Raw genomic sequence first — 19,577 nt, forward strand, 5'->3', positions numbered from 1 at the left:
TATATATATAATAAAATTTTTTGTTCAGTTAAATTCACATTTGTGGACATTATTCCTAAAAGTTAAATAAGGAACTATACATTTTAGAAAATATTACGATTGACAAAAAAGTACCAAGCTATTTTATTGGATTACTATTTACTGTTGAGTTTAAAATTAAAGTTTAAGCTAGCGTAGATTTTCTATTCGAGGTGAAGCATAATTTTTGGAAAAAATAGTTAAATTAATGCTACTATATAAGATAATATTAGTAATATCTGATACTTACAGCTTTTTTCGCAAAAATCTCAGCATATTTGCCATTTTTCAATCAATAGTTTAAGCAACTGTAATATAATCACCTACAGATAGCACTCAAACTTTAGAAATGATGAATTCCGCCGTAAAACAATGTATGTTATAATTTGTTAAGCGGCAACAATTAATTGGTTTCTCTAAAATTTTTGAACAATGTACGATTAAAACTAATTGAACAACGGTATTGTTACAGATCGAATTAAAGAAACATTGTTAAAAACCTAATTTTCACAAATAGTATTGTTTAAATTTGATATACTTAATGCAAGACACGAGGGGGAACATGTCTGAAGAGCGAACACAAAAATTTTAAAATTTTGAGGATTTTTTTACTTTAAAAAAAATGTAAAAAAAAAAAAAACAATTAAGATTTTTTTTCAAATGTTCGAATTTTTTTTACCTCTATTTATTGAACGTGACATGTTCCTTACGAGTATATATGTTACCGGCAAAGTCTGGAATCCTGCATTCTATAGAATCCTAAGCATTGTATATAATGCCTAAAACTAGCCGGCAATGTATGAAACGATTTATATTTCACACGTTTCCTGGGCATTCTATAGAATGACAAATGAGAAACCGGCGAAGTATTAAATACATCTCCGATTTCCAAATCACTCTCAGTATTTTTTCAGAATAGCATTTTTATTTTTGAGAAATGCATATTACCGTGAATGACGAAATCTGGAGAATGTCGACTATCACCGGTGAATGTCAACAATCACATAGTCGTTTTGTTGAATGTCCGAAATATTTATTACATCCGATTTGATATTATTTTATTCGTGGATATAATATAATTAGATTTATTCGATATTTTAATGCTTACTGACGATAGATTACATGGTACAGACTCATGGTACAGGGGAAAGTGTTACAGCTTCTGTTGGTCGAAAGTGACCTGGAGCACCAAAGGTAGAAGACTGATTTTGCTCCATAGTTTCACCTGCTAGCATTAGCTGGGCATAATGCTAGCAGCATAATCCCAGCACACTTGTTTGTCTCGCTTTGCAAGTGGTCACTTGAGGTGTCTCTCGTATGTTCAGGGGCAAAAGACTTTTCTTTTGGACTTTGCACTAAAAGTTAGACTGCTCAGGCTTCGCCCGAGCATATTCTGAACTGCATCGATTTTAAGAATGAAGAGGTTTTTCAAAACCTCATCTGTTTTTAGACTTTCTGGACATTTTTGGACTTATGGAATTGGTCTAATTAGGATGGACCTCTTGGGGATTAGAAACAACAACAACAACAGATTATATTTATTCGATATTTTAATACATGTTGAGAATAGATTGGGAGAAACATCAGTGTTCAGAGTACCGGTTATATGTATACTGGGCAGGGGCACTTAACTTTTAAAAAACACTGATGTGGGGCATACCGGACAAATCTATACCGGATAGTGGCACTGAATCTTAAAAAAAATTGATATTGGACATACCGGGCAGTGACATTTAACTAGACCTATTATATATTTCGGATATGTGATTGTCAACATTTACCGGTGGAAGTCAACTACCACGTTCGATCATTTTTAGTAAACTTTCAACTTTAAAAATGGGATACAGAACACCTATACTCTTTGCAAATAAAAAATAGGTCTTATAAGTCTGAGCGATTTCTCCGTTCTCGCCAGTTCCTCCTCTCTGTCACCATGTTTTCAAAATTTTTCACTTTTTACCCCCAGACAATATGTTTCAGTAAGACGTTGGAGTGTACTAACAAGGAAGAGCCATTAGGTGTTAACCGTTGATCCAAGACATTTTACTTAAATCATCAAAAATACTGAAATAGAGATTGAGTGGAAAAAAAGTCAATGCTAAAGGACATCTCAGGTCACTTATTTGCTATAGATGTTACCGGCATGGGCATATGGTTAAAGACAGCACAAAGGAACGTGCGTGAATTGTAACGCATTAGAGCACCAGAGGAAAAAGGCTGGAGCATTTGCATTAATTGCCTAGAAGTAACACTTCCTGGAAGATAAAAGGCTTCCGCACGGGTTACGTGAAGCAAGAAATCCGACCCTTTAAGTAGTCCGAATGTTGTGTCATTTTTTTTATAAACTTTTGCGCATTTTATGTTCATTGAATTATTATTAAATAATTTCATTGCATTGAATTGGATAATTTGAAATGTACTATACAGTTCTTGACAATCTTGAAATCCAGTTTGTCATTTTAATGCTAACAGCTCCGATTTATCATAAACCCTGAAATACCCAGGTATGGGGTCCCTAAAATTTCTTAAAGCCTGCTAAATGCTACTAATGATTTCTTTTTATGTTTTTCCTCAAGAATTGTCTATTAGAATTATGAATTAACAAAAATTGTAATAAATATGAGATCAAATTTACTTACATATCGCAATTTACTTACGCTATAAATGATTTAAACGCACTTCATAAATAAACAACAAGTAAACTTGGTTTAAAGTTACGATCAGGTGGCGTCTGGCAATTCTGGCAATTCTATACTTAACTCTTCACATTTCCTAGATCAAGCCCTGGCTGTTAATGATATTTAATGTCTAATATTAATATGGCCTAGCACATTGTACGTACAAAAAAAATGATAGATACTTTTTTTCGGTAAAAAAAAATATCCTTAACTTAAAACAAAAATGACTCTCTTATTATTAAAATGCCAATAATGAATTTAGTTTCTAAATAGAATTTTTCTCCTATTACCAAGACAAAACACGTTTCATAATGTTAAAATATAATGTCATGTAGCATAAACAATGCCATTTTTTAAAGGTTAGAATAGTTCCCTGGATCACTAAAGGTGCGATATTCCGGCAAATCAATATATATATTGTATACAGACATTCAAGTTCAGCATTGCCTCAGCAAAAGAGTTTTAGTAGATAAAAAAGGGACTGGTAGGGTGTTGGACCCATGTTCAAACGGTCTTGAGTTTGATCCCCACCGACCGAACACTCTCCGTGTAAAAAATGGTGACTGGTGCACGCTAAATGTGTCGGGGTCACAAAATCCTCCCAGTTCCCATAGAAAATCAATACCTTAAGGGGAACTACATCGGAGATCGATCGTGATCTGATTTAGGTCAAAATTACTATCTGCGGATGGATGGCGAGTGAATGTGTCCTCCCACTAAAACGGAATGTGTCGTATGAATGTTGTCTCCAAATCTTTTTCAAGGATGTTTTTCAAAGACCGTCGCCAATAGCCTATTGTGTAGCTCCAGTGCGACGTAAATAAAAGTACCAGTAGATAAAAAGGACAAGATATTTTCTGGAAAATAGAATCAGCCTGTTTGACTTACTTTCGAGGAGATCGCCTTTGGCTAGCTGTAGATGACCTGCAGCCGATGGATTATAGTCTTCTACGCAGACACAAACTGCTTCTGTCATGGGAGTAGATTTTGCGGAATCGAACGGATCAGAGTCAGTTCCACTGCTGTTGGCGCCAGCGCCACTTGTTTCGATTCCTTCTNTTACTTGCGTAGCGTGAAAATATCTTTTGTGATGTAACTCTTTCAAAAGTACCTAGAAATGGTTGCCAGCAGGGGTGTACATGTAGATTTATTAAATACACCTTGTGCGCCACCTAAGAACCAAATCTAAAACCCGACACTCGAAATTTTTGCTCTGTTACAATCGTACCCTGTTACAATTGACCCCACTCTCCCCTACTAAAAGATTATATTAATGGAGAAAAGGTACTTTTTCATCTGGAAAAACCATAACAAATGGCCTTTTTATTATTAACGCTAAAGATAAATAATTAATTTTAGTATTGGATACTAATACTATTTTCTTAAAAATTTTTATTATTTTAAGAAATGCTAAATATACAAATTTTGGTACGAAGTACCAATTATTTGGTAATAAGTCCATGGGAGAAAGTTATTATGCCGAAAAAAAGGGAATTATACCGGAAAAAAACTGTTTACTGTGGTAATTTTTGTACCTCGGACCAGGTACCGGGTACCAGGAGTTGACCTCTAGCAACAATATTACACCAAATTAAAGGGACTATAATTACTTTTATTTCAAAGCGATGAAGTTATAAATCGTAATTTACTTAATCTGTTAACATGAAACGACCTGGAAGGGCAGCAAATATTAAAAATATGAAGGAACAGAATTATTTTAGCATAAATTATTGCGTCGGTTCATGTTTTTCATGCTTGTGCGTGATTTCGTATTGTTGATTAATACTGATTATTTGATAATATATTTTTTTCTCCCTGTACAAAGAAAGGGTATTCAGCTAGTTAAAAAAGTATTGTCTTATAATAATCGATAAAATACGGTAAATGTTGTGAAATGTGGTAAATTTATCGTAACTTCTTCGATAAAATTTGTTTTCTAATTTAGGTATTGTTATTAAATGTGTTGTAATTAGAACTCGAATAATGAAAACCAGTGTTTCTAATAAGCCGTTTACATGAATAGAAAAATTATCAAATGAATGATTTAGATATCGTATTTTCGGAGACAGAAATATGATTTTGTAAAGGAAATGTCATTACAATTTTATCATTCAGAACGGATAATCAGAATTAATTTTATTAGAATTTTTTCTCTGCATACACCAGCTTTTCGTAATTTGCATGAATTGCCCAAAAAGTCTCAGTTCATAATTAAAGACGTCTTACTATATTTTACAGTACGATATCGTCTTACAATTTTATTGATGAAAATTGTCTTACAATTCTACCATTTTAAACCTTTCAGATGAAACATAGTTAAATAAATAGTTCAAGGATCAATTCAGAGATTTTGTTTAAACCATCGCAATATTCCCCAAAAATTATAATATTGATGCACTCTATTTTTATTATTTTTTTCTTCACTTTTCTAATATTTTTAAACAATTATTCCCATTAAATATAAATAGTTCAACAATCCGAATTCACCAAATAATAAAAATAACGAAAATCAGGAACAGAAAGAAAACCTCCAACGTAAGTGCGAAGCTATAAAATTCTTTAATCATGTGTTTTTATTCTTAACAAATAAAACAATTTTTAAAAGAAACTTTAAGTTAAAAAATTAAACTAACTCGTAGAAAAATATTCAACGTTATGACTTGAGAGAGGCACAAAGTATTACATTCGATGAAAAGTCTCAGCTAGTACCAATATTCTTTTTTCTTCCTCTACAAAATCTTGACATTAAAGAATGATACTAATCACACATTTCCTCCTCGAAAAGAAAAGATGGTTGAACAGAAAACAAGACGCCACTTTTCTTGAGAAGAAAAATGAGTGGCAAAGAGCAAAAAAAAAAAGACATTCTTTTTATTTAGACGTTGAAGTAATCTCTCGCTCAACGAACGAAAGTTTAAAACCTCCCTTGAACTTCAAAGACAATCTCATTCGCAAAGTTTGTTGCAGTTCTAACATTTAAAAGTTTTTAAATAATTCTTATAAATTATTAATAGCCATTTCTTTAATAAAACTATGTTTTAAAGATAATATCAAAGAAATAGACTGATATTTTTATTGCTAAATATTTTTTTTTCTTAATTCTTCAAAATTTCTAAAATACAGTTTCAGAATTGTTTAGTATAATTCTTGCGAATACTTTAATTCCTAAATGAAAAGAAATGTTATAAAACGAAGGAATACTTTTTCGGATGCAAAATTGTTAAAAAAACATTCCCTTAACAACCTGTTCTAAACCGGGAAGTGATGGAAGTTAAGGAGCCACAATTTCGTGACCAACGTTATAATTGTGGTAGCACAGCACGCAGGCCGCCTTTACTTCCCAGAGAAGCTAGTCTCCATATATTTGAAGCTGGATGGGCTTCAAGTTGCCACTGGGGATTGAACACCAGTTCATCACATTAACAGTTCAGTACCTTAACCACTGAGCCATCGCAGTTCAATGCTAAATTGTTATTTGTTTAAATTACGCATTACAATAAACTGATGCAAGGTATTCTCATACTACCTAAATGAATAAATGCTAAAAATTTCCATTGGACATAAAAACCATTTTCAATACAGTTTTTTTCAGGTTCTAGAGTCCTTTCATAATTATTAAACATATTTTTTTTATCCAAACTCCTTTTAGAATAAAATTACTTTGTAACATGACAACGAAAGCAAATAAACAAGCGATTTAAATGTTAAATAATTATTAATTTGAAATAAATTGCTTTGAAAATATAAAATTACTTAATAAAAAAATTTCGAGGAGATTTTCTTTCTCACTCTCAATGGAGGAAAATTTAATCACTCCTCTAAACTTCAAAGAAGTTTTATTAAAAACAACTTGCTTTAGTTTATGCTTTTGAATTTTTTTAGAAAATTAGTATAACAAGATTATTTCTTAAATAGATTAATTTCTTGAATAAAAACATATTTTTAAAATAAAAGTACTTAAAAATAAATTTTTAGCTTCGAATTCTAAGTGATTATTTGTTTAAAACAATTACACATTTTTTTTTAAAAATACATCTTAATAAAAATGAATAAAGACGTCTTAAATGCTGTTGTTTTCTTTGAAGTTTTCCATCATGATTACAAATTTAATTTATTTTAAAAATATAATAATAGTTGAAAAGACACAAATTGTGAAGTTAATTAGAAATTAAAGCTTGAAGAAAATTATTTTAAAATCTCTCAATGAGCTGTTAATGTGAAGAACCCAGTGTTATGTTATTTGAAGAGCCCTAAAAAAATACAGAAGTTTAATGTAAATATTCAAATTGATATTTCCTTTATATTTATCAAATTTCATTTATAAAATATTCTTGATTTTGTTAACTGACACAATATATAGTATTAATTTTTTTAGCACTTTAATTATTTAATTTTTTTTCTGATATTTTACTAGTGCACTCTTTAACGCTTTAAGGGGAGAAAAAACATACTTCTTGATTATTTTAAAACTTTTAAATCCATTGCACTTTAAACCGACTTGTATTTCATCCTAGTTTTAATCCTTAAGATAAGGGAATAATTTATTGCATAAGCATATTAAGTACAAAAATTATTTTAATACAAATTTATTTAAATTCATAAAAGATACATTTTAAAAATACGTATATTAGCTGTCTTTACGAAATAAAAAATTTTCAAAATGCATGATTCTTTGTATGAAAATAAATCTTTTATTTTGAAAGAGTTTAATTGGCTTAAAATTAAATTTAGAAGAGCCACCATACAGATGGTTTTGTGTCTTCGTGACCAGTGTTAAGAGATTTCAATGATTCAGAGTTACCATTCGAACTATAAAATGAATAATCGCTACCAGATTTAATTCGCTCAAATACTGATTCAGTAATTATTACTTTTTTTATTTCACATGTTTATTATATTTTATTTCACTGCCATGGAGTGTAGATAATTCCTACGCTCTTATTACTTTCCTTCTATTTTTAGTCTTGACTTAGTTTTTATATCTATAGAATTTTCACTTGCGATTAACTCTCATAAGGTGGTTATACATTTACTAAAGTTCTGTTTTATGACATCCCACCAGTGTCGAGAGCTTAAAGAAAGAAATATTCAAATCGGTCAATAAATATTGGTCAGATGCATCTACAAATTACCACTTTCGTGCATGGTAAGTAATTTCTCCAAATGGTATAAATTGAAAATTGATCGAGGAAACCTTAGGAATTTTTGCCCATTGAGAATATTGGAAAAAAGATTCTTGAAATTCAAGTAGATCACCCACAAACGAAGCAAGTTATCTGTATTTGTATAAAGCAGAAATAGACTGTCAAATTACCACCATTTGCATGATTCATTTAAGCATAAACATTAAAAAATTGCTCTTTTATAATAAGTGGATTGTCATGACCATTACGTGAAAACATGTTTAGTAATGATCAATCAATTTTCTTTTTCAAGCAAGAGATGGAAAAGTGAAGAAAGTTAACTAACATATGCCTTGAAACAAATTTTATGCTCGTTACAGTTACAAAAAATTATTGTTTAGAGGTTTCTCTTAATGTAAATCCTGTGGAAGGGATCCGAATCCATAAAAATATGGCCATTATTTAGAGGTGATTGTTTGAGTAGTTAAGAAAGAAATTTAGAATGCATAAATTCTCTATTGATACTATATCTAATATAGTGAAATCTAATGATATTATTTAAAAAAAATGTACTTAAGTAGAAATACATGTTATGCATTTTAGACGAGCAGAAATTCTTAGCTTTTGAATGCTTTATTCTTAGCAAAAAATTATACATGTTAAAACATTAATAAATATATATAGATATCAATTTTCTGATATTTATTCAGGGTGCAAATGAGAATCATATTACACGATCTTTTTTTATTGCTAACTAACTAGTACTTAGAAATCTATAAAAAAAATCAGTAAACGAGTTCATTCCAATTATTATATGATATTACTTTCTATGGTCATTATTTAGAGGTGATTGTTAGAGTAGTTTAAGAGTTCTTACAAATTTTAGAATGAATAAATTTTGTTATGATCTGATATAATGATAGCTAGTGATATTATTTAAAAAAAAGAACTCTTTAATTAAAAACACTAATTCTAGTTTTTAGAGCTGAATTTTTTTGCTTTAGATGGTTGTGTTCTGAATAAAAACATGTTGAAACATGTGAATCAATAAAATAAATTTTGGGAGCATTTGCTTTCCAAAATTTATACAGGGTGCAAATGAGAATCATATTATATCATCCTTTTTTACTGCTAAAAACCTACTTTAAAGTCTAAAATAAAAATCGGTAAACGATTTCGTTCCAATTATTGTAAGATATGAAATATTTTTTTCTAACTTACGATTTTCTTCATGTAAAACAGTTATTTTTAGTGTAATATAAGAATTCGCTATTTCCCCTTTATGTGTTCTTACGAATTTATTTTGCTTGCTTAAAATCCTGTAAAAATTGAACATTTCTTTCAAAATACTTTAATATACTGGTGTAGTTTAGTTACAGAATTTCAGATAAAAATCTTCGACGAAATCATATATCTCGAAAAAATATACTTTTTTCTTGAATAAAGTGCATATTAGTTTACTAAAGTAACTTTGTAATATTTTGTAACGCCTTTAAAGTAAAACGACCCTTCGAACAATCTTTATTTTACAAAAATATCTTATTCGTAAGAGAATCTTCTCTTACCGGCATTATTAAAATAAGAATCATTAATCAGTTTGAAAGTATGCGCATATATTCAGGTTAATACATATTCTCAGTTCTTTTAAAGCATTAAAGAACATCAGCAATTTCTTGTTCTGAAACAAGTTACGGCCTGTGATGTATGCAAATTGGTCTACGCAAGCAACTTCCTTAATATAAATGCACGAAATTCTTAGGAGGGTTATACTAAAAACAAGCTCTAAAAACTCCTCTTCTGAATTAGAATAATGAATAATTCATATTGAGAGGCCTCAGAAACTAAATGTAAGAAAGAAAACCAAATACAATTTACCTGTCTACCTCTATCTTTACTGTTAGACGTCTATGATTCGTAATATTTTACGAACTTAAAATTCTGTCGAACGATGTAACTAAAGTATTATCACCCTGTCTAACAACTTCAAAAATGTGTAGTGAGAACAGAGAAAAAAAATACTAAAACTTTTGTTTCTTGATGTGAAAACATTAAAAAAGTTTGATTATAATATCTGGATATTAGGCTCGGAAATTTTTAATAACTTAAAAGCTACGCTGATCATAAAATGCATAATTCAGAATATGTTTTGATTTATCATTAAAAAAAAGCCTTCCCTCGAAATATGTTGAAAAAATGGAGTTTTTATAAAAGTTTGCTTTAACATTTGCAAGAATTTTTGGTGTAAAATTCGTCACTATTAAAATGAGATGATTGAAAAGTTATATTTACCTTTGTTTCGTAAGAAACATAGACGCGATGTTTAATTGTGCTTAAATTTTATTTGTGCCTTTTTTAATTCTCTTCAATTCTATTGTATAATACACTCAATTGTATGGAATTAAATATTTTTTTATATAAGTAGTAGCATAAATCTGAAGAAAAAGTTATACAAAATAAGGAATAAATAGCGCAGACAGATGATTCGGTACCATAAACAAAAACCCAGAAGAATACCATATTGCAAAATAGATGTCTGTAATTTGTTACTGCTCAACCTGTTTTTTTCAGTCACTGAAATTGCTTATAAATAAAAAAAGCGAGGCTCCTCTTAACTTTTTCGGATATGATGAAAATTATATCTGTAAATCATAACATATTAGATCAATGCATTCGAAGACATAATGTTGCCACAGCAGCAACCCTAATCACGAAAAAAAGTAGCGGGCTAAGCCTGAAATGAATGAACAGATGACGTCTGTTAGCTAGTGGTAAACTACGAGTTCAACGCCAGGGTATGGCGGTACCTTAAGCCCGCAAACGATATTAAACTGTGTATAATAAACTGCAAGCACATCAAGCACAAAGATTCAAACAATTATAAGAAAACAGCGTCAAAAATATACAATTAATCCATATAATGCTGTTTTTGCACAATATATGTGCTACAGTGATGATTATGATGCTTGTGACTATTCTTATATCATCAGATTTGTTCATAAGATTTTCAATACTAGATATAGTACTTTAAATATGTTTGTATTATTTTTCTTCTATATTGCTTTTTTATGTAGTAAGGATCATTATTTATTAATAAATAAGTTTTATTACTAGTCAATAAGTATGCAATTTATTACTAGATTAGTCGATACTCTTTGTTTTAAATAAATTAAAAATTCCGTACAGTATTTGGTAAAAAATTATATTAGTTTTAGAGTTTTATTTATGCTATGGTGCATGATGAAGATTCTTATTTATAGAAAGAAAATTATAGTATATCCGTTTCTGTGCCTTTATTTGTGTTTCATTCGATTTGTTTCGAATTATCCATACATTACACATGCACTTGCTTTATTTGGATTAAAAGAATAAATTACAGAAACAGAAAGAGTTTCTGTAGATTTTCCCCCTTGGACTTGAAAACGTGAAATCGATCTGAAATGCGTTTGTAAATTTCGCTGAATTTAATCGGGTAAAATAAGGGAAAAAACACAAACATTGCACCAATCGATGAAAATAATTGCAATGATATAAAAATTATAATAATAAGTTCTGTCTTGAGTAGAATAGAACAATTTTAACTTAAATTGCATGACAGTATTTAGTTCAAATTTATAGTCACCAGAGAATCAGTCACCACAGACTTCAAATTTATAATCCCACAGAATTCAGGAATTAACATACAATTTAAAGTCCGTATTATAGCTTAACTATCTAAAGGGTAGCAAGGTTTAAGAGAAAAAGGACATTTTGAAGCATACAAGGACGACCAATATTTCTACACTAGTGTAGAAAATTAAGAGAATTTGAAGAACTGGTCGATAATCTCTAGAATTACTGAACGATATTTTAATAAAATTTCATATGTACAGGCATTGATACGATACAAAACAAATATCCATTCAGCAATCTTAATACACACTTGTGCGTAACATTCGTTGGATATGAAAGGTATGAAATAGCCACAGGAAAATTCAGGGCAATTGCCACAAGAAGTGATAAACTCACTTATTTCAAGTAAGAAATCAAGCTGCAAGGCCTGTATATCTGTAAGAGGGGACCATATCCCCTACTAACCAATTTTTTTTACTTATTCTGCAAACGCTGTTTCATACCTTCCGGCTCCAACGAGTGTTACGTACGATCAAGATGTGTATTACAATTGTTGATTACTTATTTGTTTTGTATTGCATCAATTTATTTACCTATTAAATTTCATTTAAATTGGTAGTTCTGGAAATAATCGACCAAGTCTGCATATTATCTTAATTTCTTACACCAGTGTGTAAAGCAGGGCTCAAAAATTGTATTATCCGATGTGTGAAAATTCCATATATCTTTTTTACCCAAACATGCTTCACATATTGGCTTAGCTCGTTAAGTAGGATAATTGACAACATTTAACAAATAACAAAATTATTATTACAACGACTTTTATATCGTCACTCATACGAATAACAACGTTAGGGGCAGAATTTTTTCCTGAATTAACATTCACATGTAGAAAAAATTAACACTTTTAAGGTTCGGATATTTTAAGTTCTACATTCATTAAATGAATAATGCTAAGCAGCTTGCGTAATGAGTGCACAATGAATGCCACAGGAATACAAATTAGTTAGTTGGTAATGCCACATTATTAAAGCAAAAAGGTGCCACATAATATCACGTAAAGGGAAGTGCTAATTAGTTAGACAGTAGCGTGGGATTATGTTTTAATTTAGAATTATTCAAGTACAAATACTGTCATATAAATAAAAGAACGCTAATTGCACTGGTGTAAGAAATTAAGAGAATTTGCAGACTTGGTCGATTATCTCTAGAACTACCAATTTAAATGAAATTTAATAAGTAAATAAATTGATGCGATACAAAACAAATAACTATCCAACAATTGTAATACAAAAGCATGATTGTGCGAAACACTCGTTGAAGTCGGAAGGTATGAAACAGTGGTTGCAGAATAAACAAAAAAAATGGGCTAATGGGAGTATGGTTCCCACTTGCAGATATACAGGCCATGCAGCGTGATTTCATACTTGAAATAAGGCAGTTTATCATTTTACAATTTGAATTTACCAATTGCTGCGAAATAACACGAAGAAATTCGATGAGGTGAGTTAGCGAACGAAATGCGTTTTAACTTACTAATAAAGTATGTTTCTTTACTGGGTCCACCTGCACGCACGTGTACGCTTACATATTTGATGTACAAGAATATGCATTTTTGTCTAAAAGCAGTGGTTTTACATTTATTTCAGTTCCTTTCATGAAATTCAATAAAATGCGCAAATTCTCTTAATTTTTATCACCATCAGTATAGTTTCGTCTAATATTGTATTATTTGAGTAAACTTTACATTAATTAGCTTTACTCATATATGCTATAAAGTTGACCATTTCCTTACTTGAATATTTTTTCTGGCTGGGTGGCGCAGTTGGTTTGTCATCGGCCTTCTGAGCCCAAGTCTGTGGGTTCGATCCCCGGTCCAGACACCGGATTTTCGGGATGCAGAAAATCCTCAGTGGCCATGTCGTATGATTATGCGGCATGTAAGAGATCCCTAGAGTGCCTTATTGACTCTTGGCATTTCCGGCAAAATTAAATTCCCAGTGCACGTTAGCATCCAATTAGAGTCTCGGTGCTGCCATCTAGTGTGGCAGAAACTAGACGTCCAAATTAACATGACCAACGGTATCTCACCCATTGTGGTGGTCCTGATAGAGTGGATACCACTTCTGGAGAACGCACTAGGTCTGCTCATCGGTAAGACCGATTGTGCAGCTCATTGGAAATAAAAAAATAAATGAATAAATTTAAAAAAAAAAAAAATTCTTAATTATTGATTATTTTTTTAAATATTTCATTTAACATAATTTGATTTAGCTGTAAAATATATTTAATTAAATACGTAATAAATGAAAGTTTTTCAGTATCTTTAAAATATATTCCTATAAATGAAGCTTAAAACAAAGTAAAAGAAAACCTTGGCCTGATTAATATGACTGAAAAAGTTTCCAAAAACATGCTATGCTTCTTAAAAAAGGCAGCAATGTAAAATGACTTGGCTTTCCTAAAGCAATATATCTATATATCTATGCGTTTCCCTTTTTTAACACAACAGTTTCGTGTTAAACCAAGAATAGCAATTTAGTCTTGACTAATAGAATTCAGCGCGCTCTAAAATATTTTTTTAAAAAGATTTGCAGCTGAAATGCAAGACCGCTCAATGAATTATGCATTATTCTTTTTTCGTATAGTAGACGTGGCAGAATAAAAAGTGTTTTTCTGTGATTCTTTTCCATTTTTTATTCAATATTTTTTTTATACTTCCGTTTATCTCAACTCAAAACTGTCAGCTAATTTATTATTTTAAAGCAGTTTTGCCTCTTTTTATCACATTTTTGCCATCTTTCATTTTTTCCCTTCTAAAATAAAAGTTTTTCATGCCCCGACAAGAAGTATTGTTTATTTTTGTGGGAAAATAGAAAAAACTATTGTTTATCCTTAACTCGATAAAGAAGAATATTTCATTAAAATTCCTAAATAAACTATTTAAGGATTAGGGAATTGTTTGCTTAAGGGAATATGATTTTAATGTATGGTTATAAGCTGGATATAAATTTAAACCAAACAAGTTATTGATATAGTATGTATTTTAAGAAGAAGTGAATAATAAATATTAGTTTAGTAAATTTCAAACTTAGTAAAAGAAATTATTACAAAATAAAATTTGTTTAGTTCAAAAGGTACATATCTAATGTACATGAAAATATATCGAAATTATTCTGCCATACCTAATAACCTGTAACGGTGGAAAAAGTAGACAGGTTTTGACTGCTCATAAATAAGACTTTATTATGAAGATCTACCGGACGTAAATAAGAAAAACTAAATAGTTTCAGAATAAAAAAAAAATATAAATTCCTTAATGAAATAAGTATCTCACGAACTCGCTTTACCCCTTGGAAATGCATCTTGGCCTGATTTGCCTCACTTGGTTAGCAGGGTTTTTCGAGCTTTACTTTCCACCTTTATTTATTTACCATTTTACCGTTGGCACATTTATATTTATTCACATTTGCCATATCGGGATAAAAATCTCGTTTTTTTTAGAGTTCGAAGCTTGTTGGTTTTTCCATAGTTCTATTCTCCTTATACTTGCAAGTATGGCAATATGACTTCGCTTAATATTTACTTCGAAAGTATTTACTTTATTTCATTACTTTACTTTATTTCATTTTTATAATATCAAAGAGGGTGTAAAGTGTTACTTGAAAAAATTAAAAAGACAGTGGTGTTCTGTTTCAGTACACTACATGCCACTTCATAGTGATAAGGACAAAATGAGTACAACACAAGATAAAGAAATATATTAGACAAAAATCTGATACGTAAGAGAATATTAGGGGTTACCAGAATTTATAATAAGTTTTAAAATTGCTTTTAAAAAATATTCAGCGAAAAGCAGATGTAAAATAAAACTTTCAAACTCTATAACGCCATTGGCAATAAAGAAATGATAAAATTAGAATTTCCAATATAATTTTGCTTATTGCGAGAAATAATGTACTTTTGATTTAAAAATAAATAAATAAATAAACAGAGCTAGTGGAGTATTTCCGAATGATTAAAATATTTTAATCCATATGTAACGCTGTAGTTCGTAAAGAATTGAACCTGTTCTGTTATTTTAAAAAATAGATTAAACATTGTTTTTTTTTAACTCTTCTATCTATTTCTGAGAAAACAAATGATTTATCATTTTTTAAGCTATTTTTCAATTGAGCTTTTTCCTTGCTATGTTTAAATGTACTTTTGATTAAAATTTTTTCGCTCAAATGAAAATTTTTATGGAACATGCAGTCGAAAATTAAATTCTGGTATGTGCAACGCAAGCCATCCGGTGATACCGTATGCTTTGAGAGTGGCTCCCAAGTTTCCAAAAAAGTTGCACTAAATATCTTATTTTACAACTATCGTTAATCAGCCGACCCAATTTTGGCCGGGAGGTAGAGACCAGAAAAAGCTGGGATTTGAACCTAGATTACCTCATTGGCAGACGAGTGCTCTATCTCCTGAGGCAACCGGCTGCTCTCTTGTGTATATTTTTAACCCTCGTTGGACAGCCGTCGCAATTTTAGGTTTTGCGACTACCTATGTTTAACTCCATAGCCTTGTAATTTTGAACCCAGTTCAGAAGACCAGGAAACTCTTGGTTAAAGTATTGAGAGTAATTTGCCTTCCTGAAGAACTTTTTGATGGAACTAACACACATTTGTGTTTCCCAAAGGGACTTTAACCCATGATTTGTCTACCACTGCGGATATTTTTACATCTGAATTGTGGTCGGTGCAAGCCGGGTGCGAAATTTGTTTCGACTAGCCATCGTTGGGATTTGAACCCGGATGACCTCAGTAGAAACTAAACGCTCTATCCCATGGCACTTGCACAGAATATTAATATTTTTTTAACGCGTTTTTAATTTACTGTGCTGAGCGCAATATTTCTTACTTTCATGACTTATTGATTTCTTTTTCGTATTTGTATAATTCAATTCAAAAATATATCATGTTCACGAAAGTTTTTTTCTTTCTCTTTTCAGTTATGAAACAACGTTTCAACCCTCAAGTGTATGATGATTTTGTAGTTCGGGGAAACACTGCTGTTCTGAGGTGCCATTTGCCTTCGTTCGTGAGGGAATATGTCGTCGTCGATTCTTGGATTAGAAATGATGACCACATTCTTAAAATAACTGAAAATAAAGGTCAGTATTTTGTCAACCAGTTGATATAGTGGATGAATGAACCGCATACTGAAATGCAACTCCCTTATTACGAAGAAAATTCTGTAATATTCACATATAAAATGTCTTTTATGAATTCTCGCTATTATCCTATGTAATTGCGATACTTTTTGTAATGTTTTTTGCTTTTTTCTATTTAATAAAAAATAATTTTAATATTTAAAAATATTTTCTGCAATTAAGTCAAATGAAATCAAAGCATTTTACTGAAAAATGTCAAGGGAAATGTTTTTCAAAATTAATTTTTAAAAGTGTTATTAATACGAAACGAACAATACAAACCACGTAGAAAGAGGTAAATCCCTGATGGATCAGCCAACTCTGCCTTCTTGCATGTCATTGTCAAAATCAAACTGACATGCACGAAAGGCTTTTTTTATATTTACCAGTAATGTGTATGTCAAAAACTGAAAGATCTTGGTCGCACAGATGCTGCTGAAAAGATGACTAACCAAATCTGTGAGATTCTTTGTTTTTCTAGTATCAGAGCATCAGTAATTACAAACACATCTTCTTGCATTGACGTTTTTCTTAAGATAACTTTTTTTAACTATGCACTTATGCAGTGTTTACCATACATAACCGGCATGCGATGATGAATTCCGTGTGTTCCAGTAGCTTCAACCATCAAAAAACCAACCACACCCCTCTCTTCAACCTCGCTTGCCTCCAATGTTGAGTAAATATATATTTTTTTTCAATATGCTCACCTCCAGTGCAATAAAAAATAATTTTATAAGCCTGTAGATTTTCAAAGTGCATTTCTGAAACCTTAAAGGTGGCAATATTGACATACAATATAACATCGATATCTATATGGATGTTCGACAGTGTTGCCAACTTAGGCAAGAAATAAGTTCAAAGTAATTTCTTCGGTTATCATTGGACGTACCCCTTACATAAGGAAAAGCAAAGCATTATGAGGCTTAAATTATGCATTGGAATCAATCTCTGTGTACTAATGCTATTTGTGACCGAGTAAGATATTTATTGAAGAGAATTAGATCAACATCATTGCATTATTTCCTTATCTATTTCATGTTTCAGGACCTAAATTATATTGTCAGTTTAACTTAACAAGAGCGTTATAATGCATTTCATTTAGCATACTCTCCATACGAAATTTATTTATAATAAAACATAATATGTTTTTAAAAAATGTTTGATTCGCAATGTTTTATAATTATTCATATATCCTTCAATTTAATTATTTTATTGATGCATTTAATTTCTCAGGCTTTGAATGTGGAAATATATATGGAATGTGGAATGACCATAATACTTATAAGAAAAAATAGTTAAATTAACATTGTTTTGTTATTTCTTTTTCTTCTCGTGTTTTAAAATAAAATTATGTAGCCTATTCAAGTTCTTTTATATGTTAAGATGTATTTTATTTAGACAATTTTTATGCGAAGATTATTTATGACTAACCATAACATTTATCAGAAAAAATAGATTAACATAGTTACAATATCTTTTTCAAACTTAATACTGATATATAAATCAAAATACAAAATATTTAATGTTCCATAAAGCATAGACAAAAAAATACTGCGCATGTAGTTTATTCCGCGAAAAAAATTTATTGGCTTTTTCAAATAAGAAATTCTTTTCTTGAAGAAAAAGAATCCAGTTCACTCTATTTAGAATCCAAAAGAAAAGTCATATTTATGCGATAATTTTTTTTTGTGCTAAGAACAAATGACAATCATCAAACCCTTAACTATAAAAATAATAATTGCTATAAAACCTTAATTCGTTGTTAGAAATAAATTAGGGCTTTTAGCATTATTAGCCTGCAGCTAATGCGTATTTTACTACTTAGGAGTATTCATAAAAATAGTGATAGTTAAGTTTTATTTCTATTTGAAGCTAAATAGCTTTTTGAATATTCTTAATGCGTGATAATACTTCGTTTTTTAAATAATGCTTTTGTAACCAATAATGAGATTTAGTTATCAAATTACTTACACTTCACTTACACAAGTATATAACAAACGAAAAAACCCTGAGTTCATTCATTATTGAAATTCTATATACTTAACTATTTCTGGGTAATTGATAAGACATACGTAATATCTAACTATTCATTAGTGACAATTAGGGATGTTCTTTTCTTACATTCTACATGAAACTGAATTATTAAGCATAGTAACTTTTACCCTTATAAAAATGAGCAAAAGAGATAAAAATCTATTGCAAATATTCTTGTTGTTGTAGGTTATTAAGGCAAGTGATACTATTGTTCTTGCTTTCAAGTGGTGCCATCTACAGCCAAGAATTCTTATTCTGTCTCTCGCATACGTCACACAGGGCGGACACATTCATAAATCCATTATTTCATCCACAGATCGTAATTTCGATGAGAACCATGCAACGATAAATCTCCAATTCAGTACATAATTTGTTATGGCAACATGGATGACTTTGTTGCCCGAGCGATATAACATGCACTAGTCACCATTTAACTACATGGTGAGTATTCGGCTGGCAGGATTAGAACTCAGACTGGAATAAAACGTCCTGCCAACCAAGCTATTCCGTACGTGAAAATATGCTTAAATTTGGACAATGCTGTTTTATTTGAAATATTCTTCCAATTTAAATTTCTTCTACGTGTGTTTATCGTAAACACGTGCCCCTTCTTGACCCTCCCACCCATATTAATTTGAATTATCTTAATAGCAAAAAATAATCATAATAATCTTAAAAATATCTTAATAGCATACTTTTATTTTCTGCGCACATAATCATTGATCAGGCTTTTCATCTTTAAATTCCAAAACTAACTTCCTTTGCTTGTTTTCTGCTATGTACAGCTTTAATTATTTTATAACAGATTCAGCTCTTGCTCAACGCACTAAACACAGATGCCTCTCATCTTCAATCATTTCTGTTTAATTGTTAAAATAAATTTTTTGTCATTCACTTACTATACATTTTTGCCACCAG

The 19,577-nt window shown here is 30.4% G+C and overlaps 1 protein-coding gene across 2 annotated transcripts in view; it reads left to right on the plus strand.

Annotated features, from left to right (window-relative positions):
* Positions 1 to 19,577, plus strand: part of LOC107439847 (cell adhesion molecule Dscam1) — a 221,465-nt gene that overhangs the window by 99,300 nt on the left and 102,588 nt on the right. For both annotated transcript variants that reach the window (XM_043053190.2, XM_043053191.2), the window contains exon 3: positions 16,422 to 16,583. In XM_043053190.2, the coding sequence (XP_042909124.1) occupies positions 16,422 to 16,583 (162 nt within the window). The remainder of the gene's footprint in view (positions 1 to 16,421; positions 16,584 to 19,577) is intronic.

The sequence above is a fragment of the Parasteatoda tepidariorum genome, chromosome 1 (assembly GCF_043381705.1).
Source record: "Parasteatoda tepidariorum isolate YZ-2023 chromosome 1, CAS_Ptep_4.0, whole genome shotgun sequence".
NCBI lineage: Eukaryota > Metazoa > Arthropoda > Arachnida > Araneae > Theridiidae > Parasteatoda > Parasteatoda tepidariorum.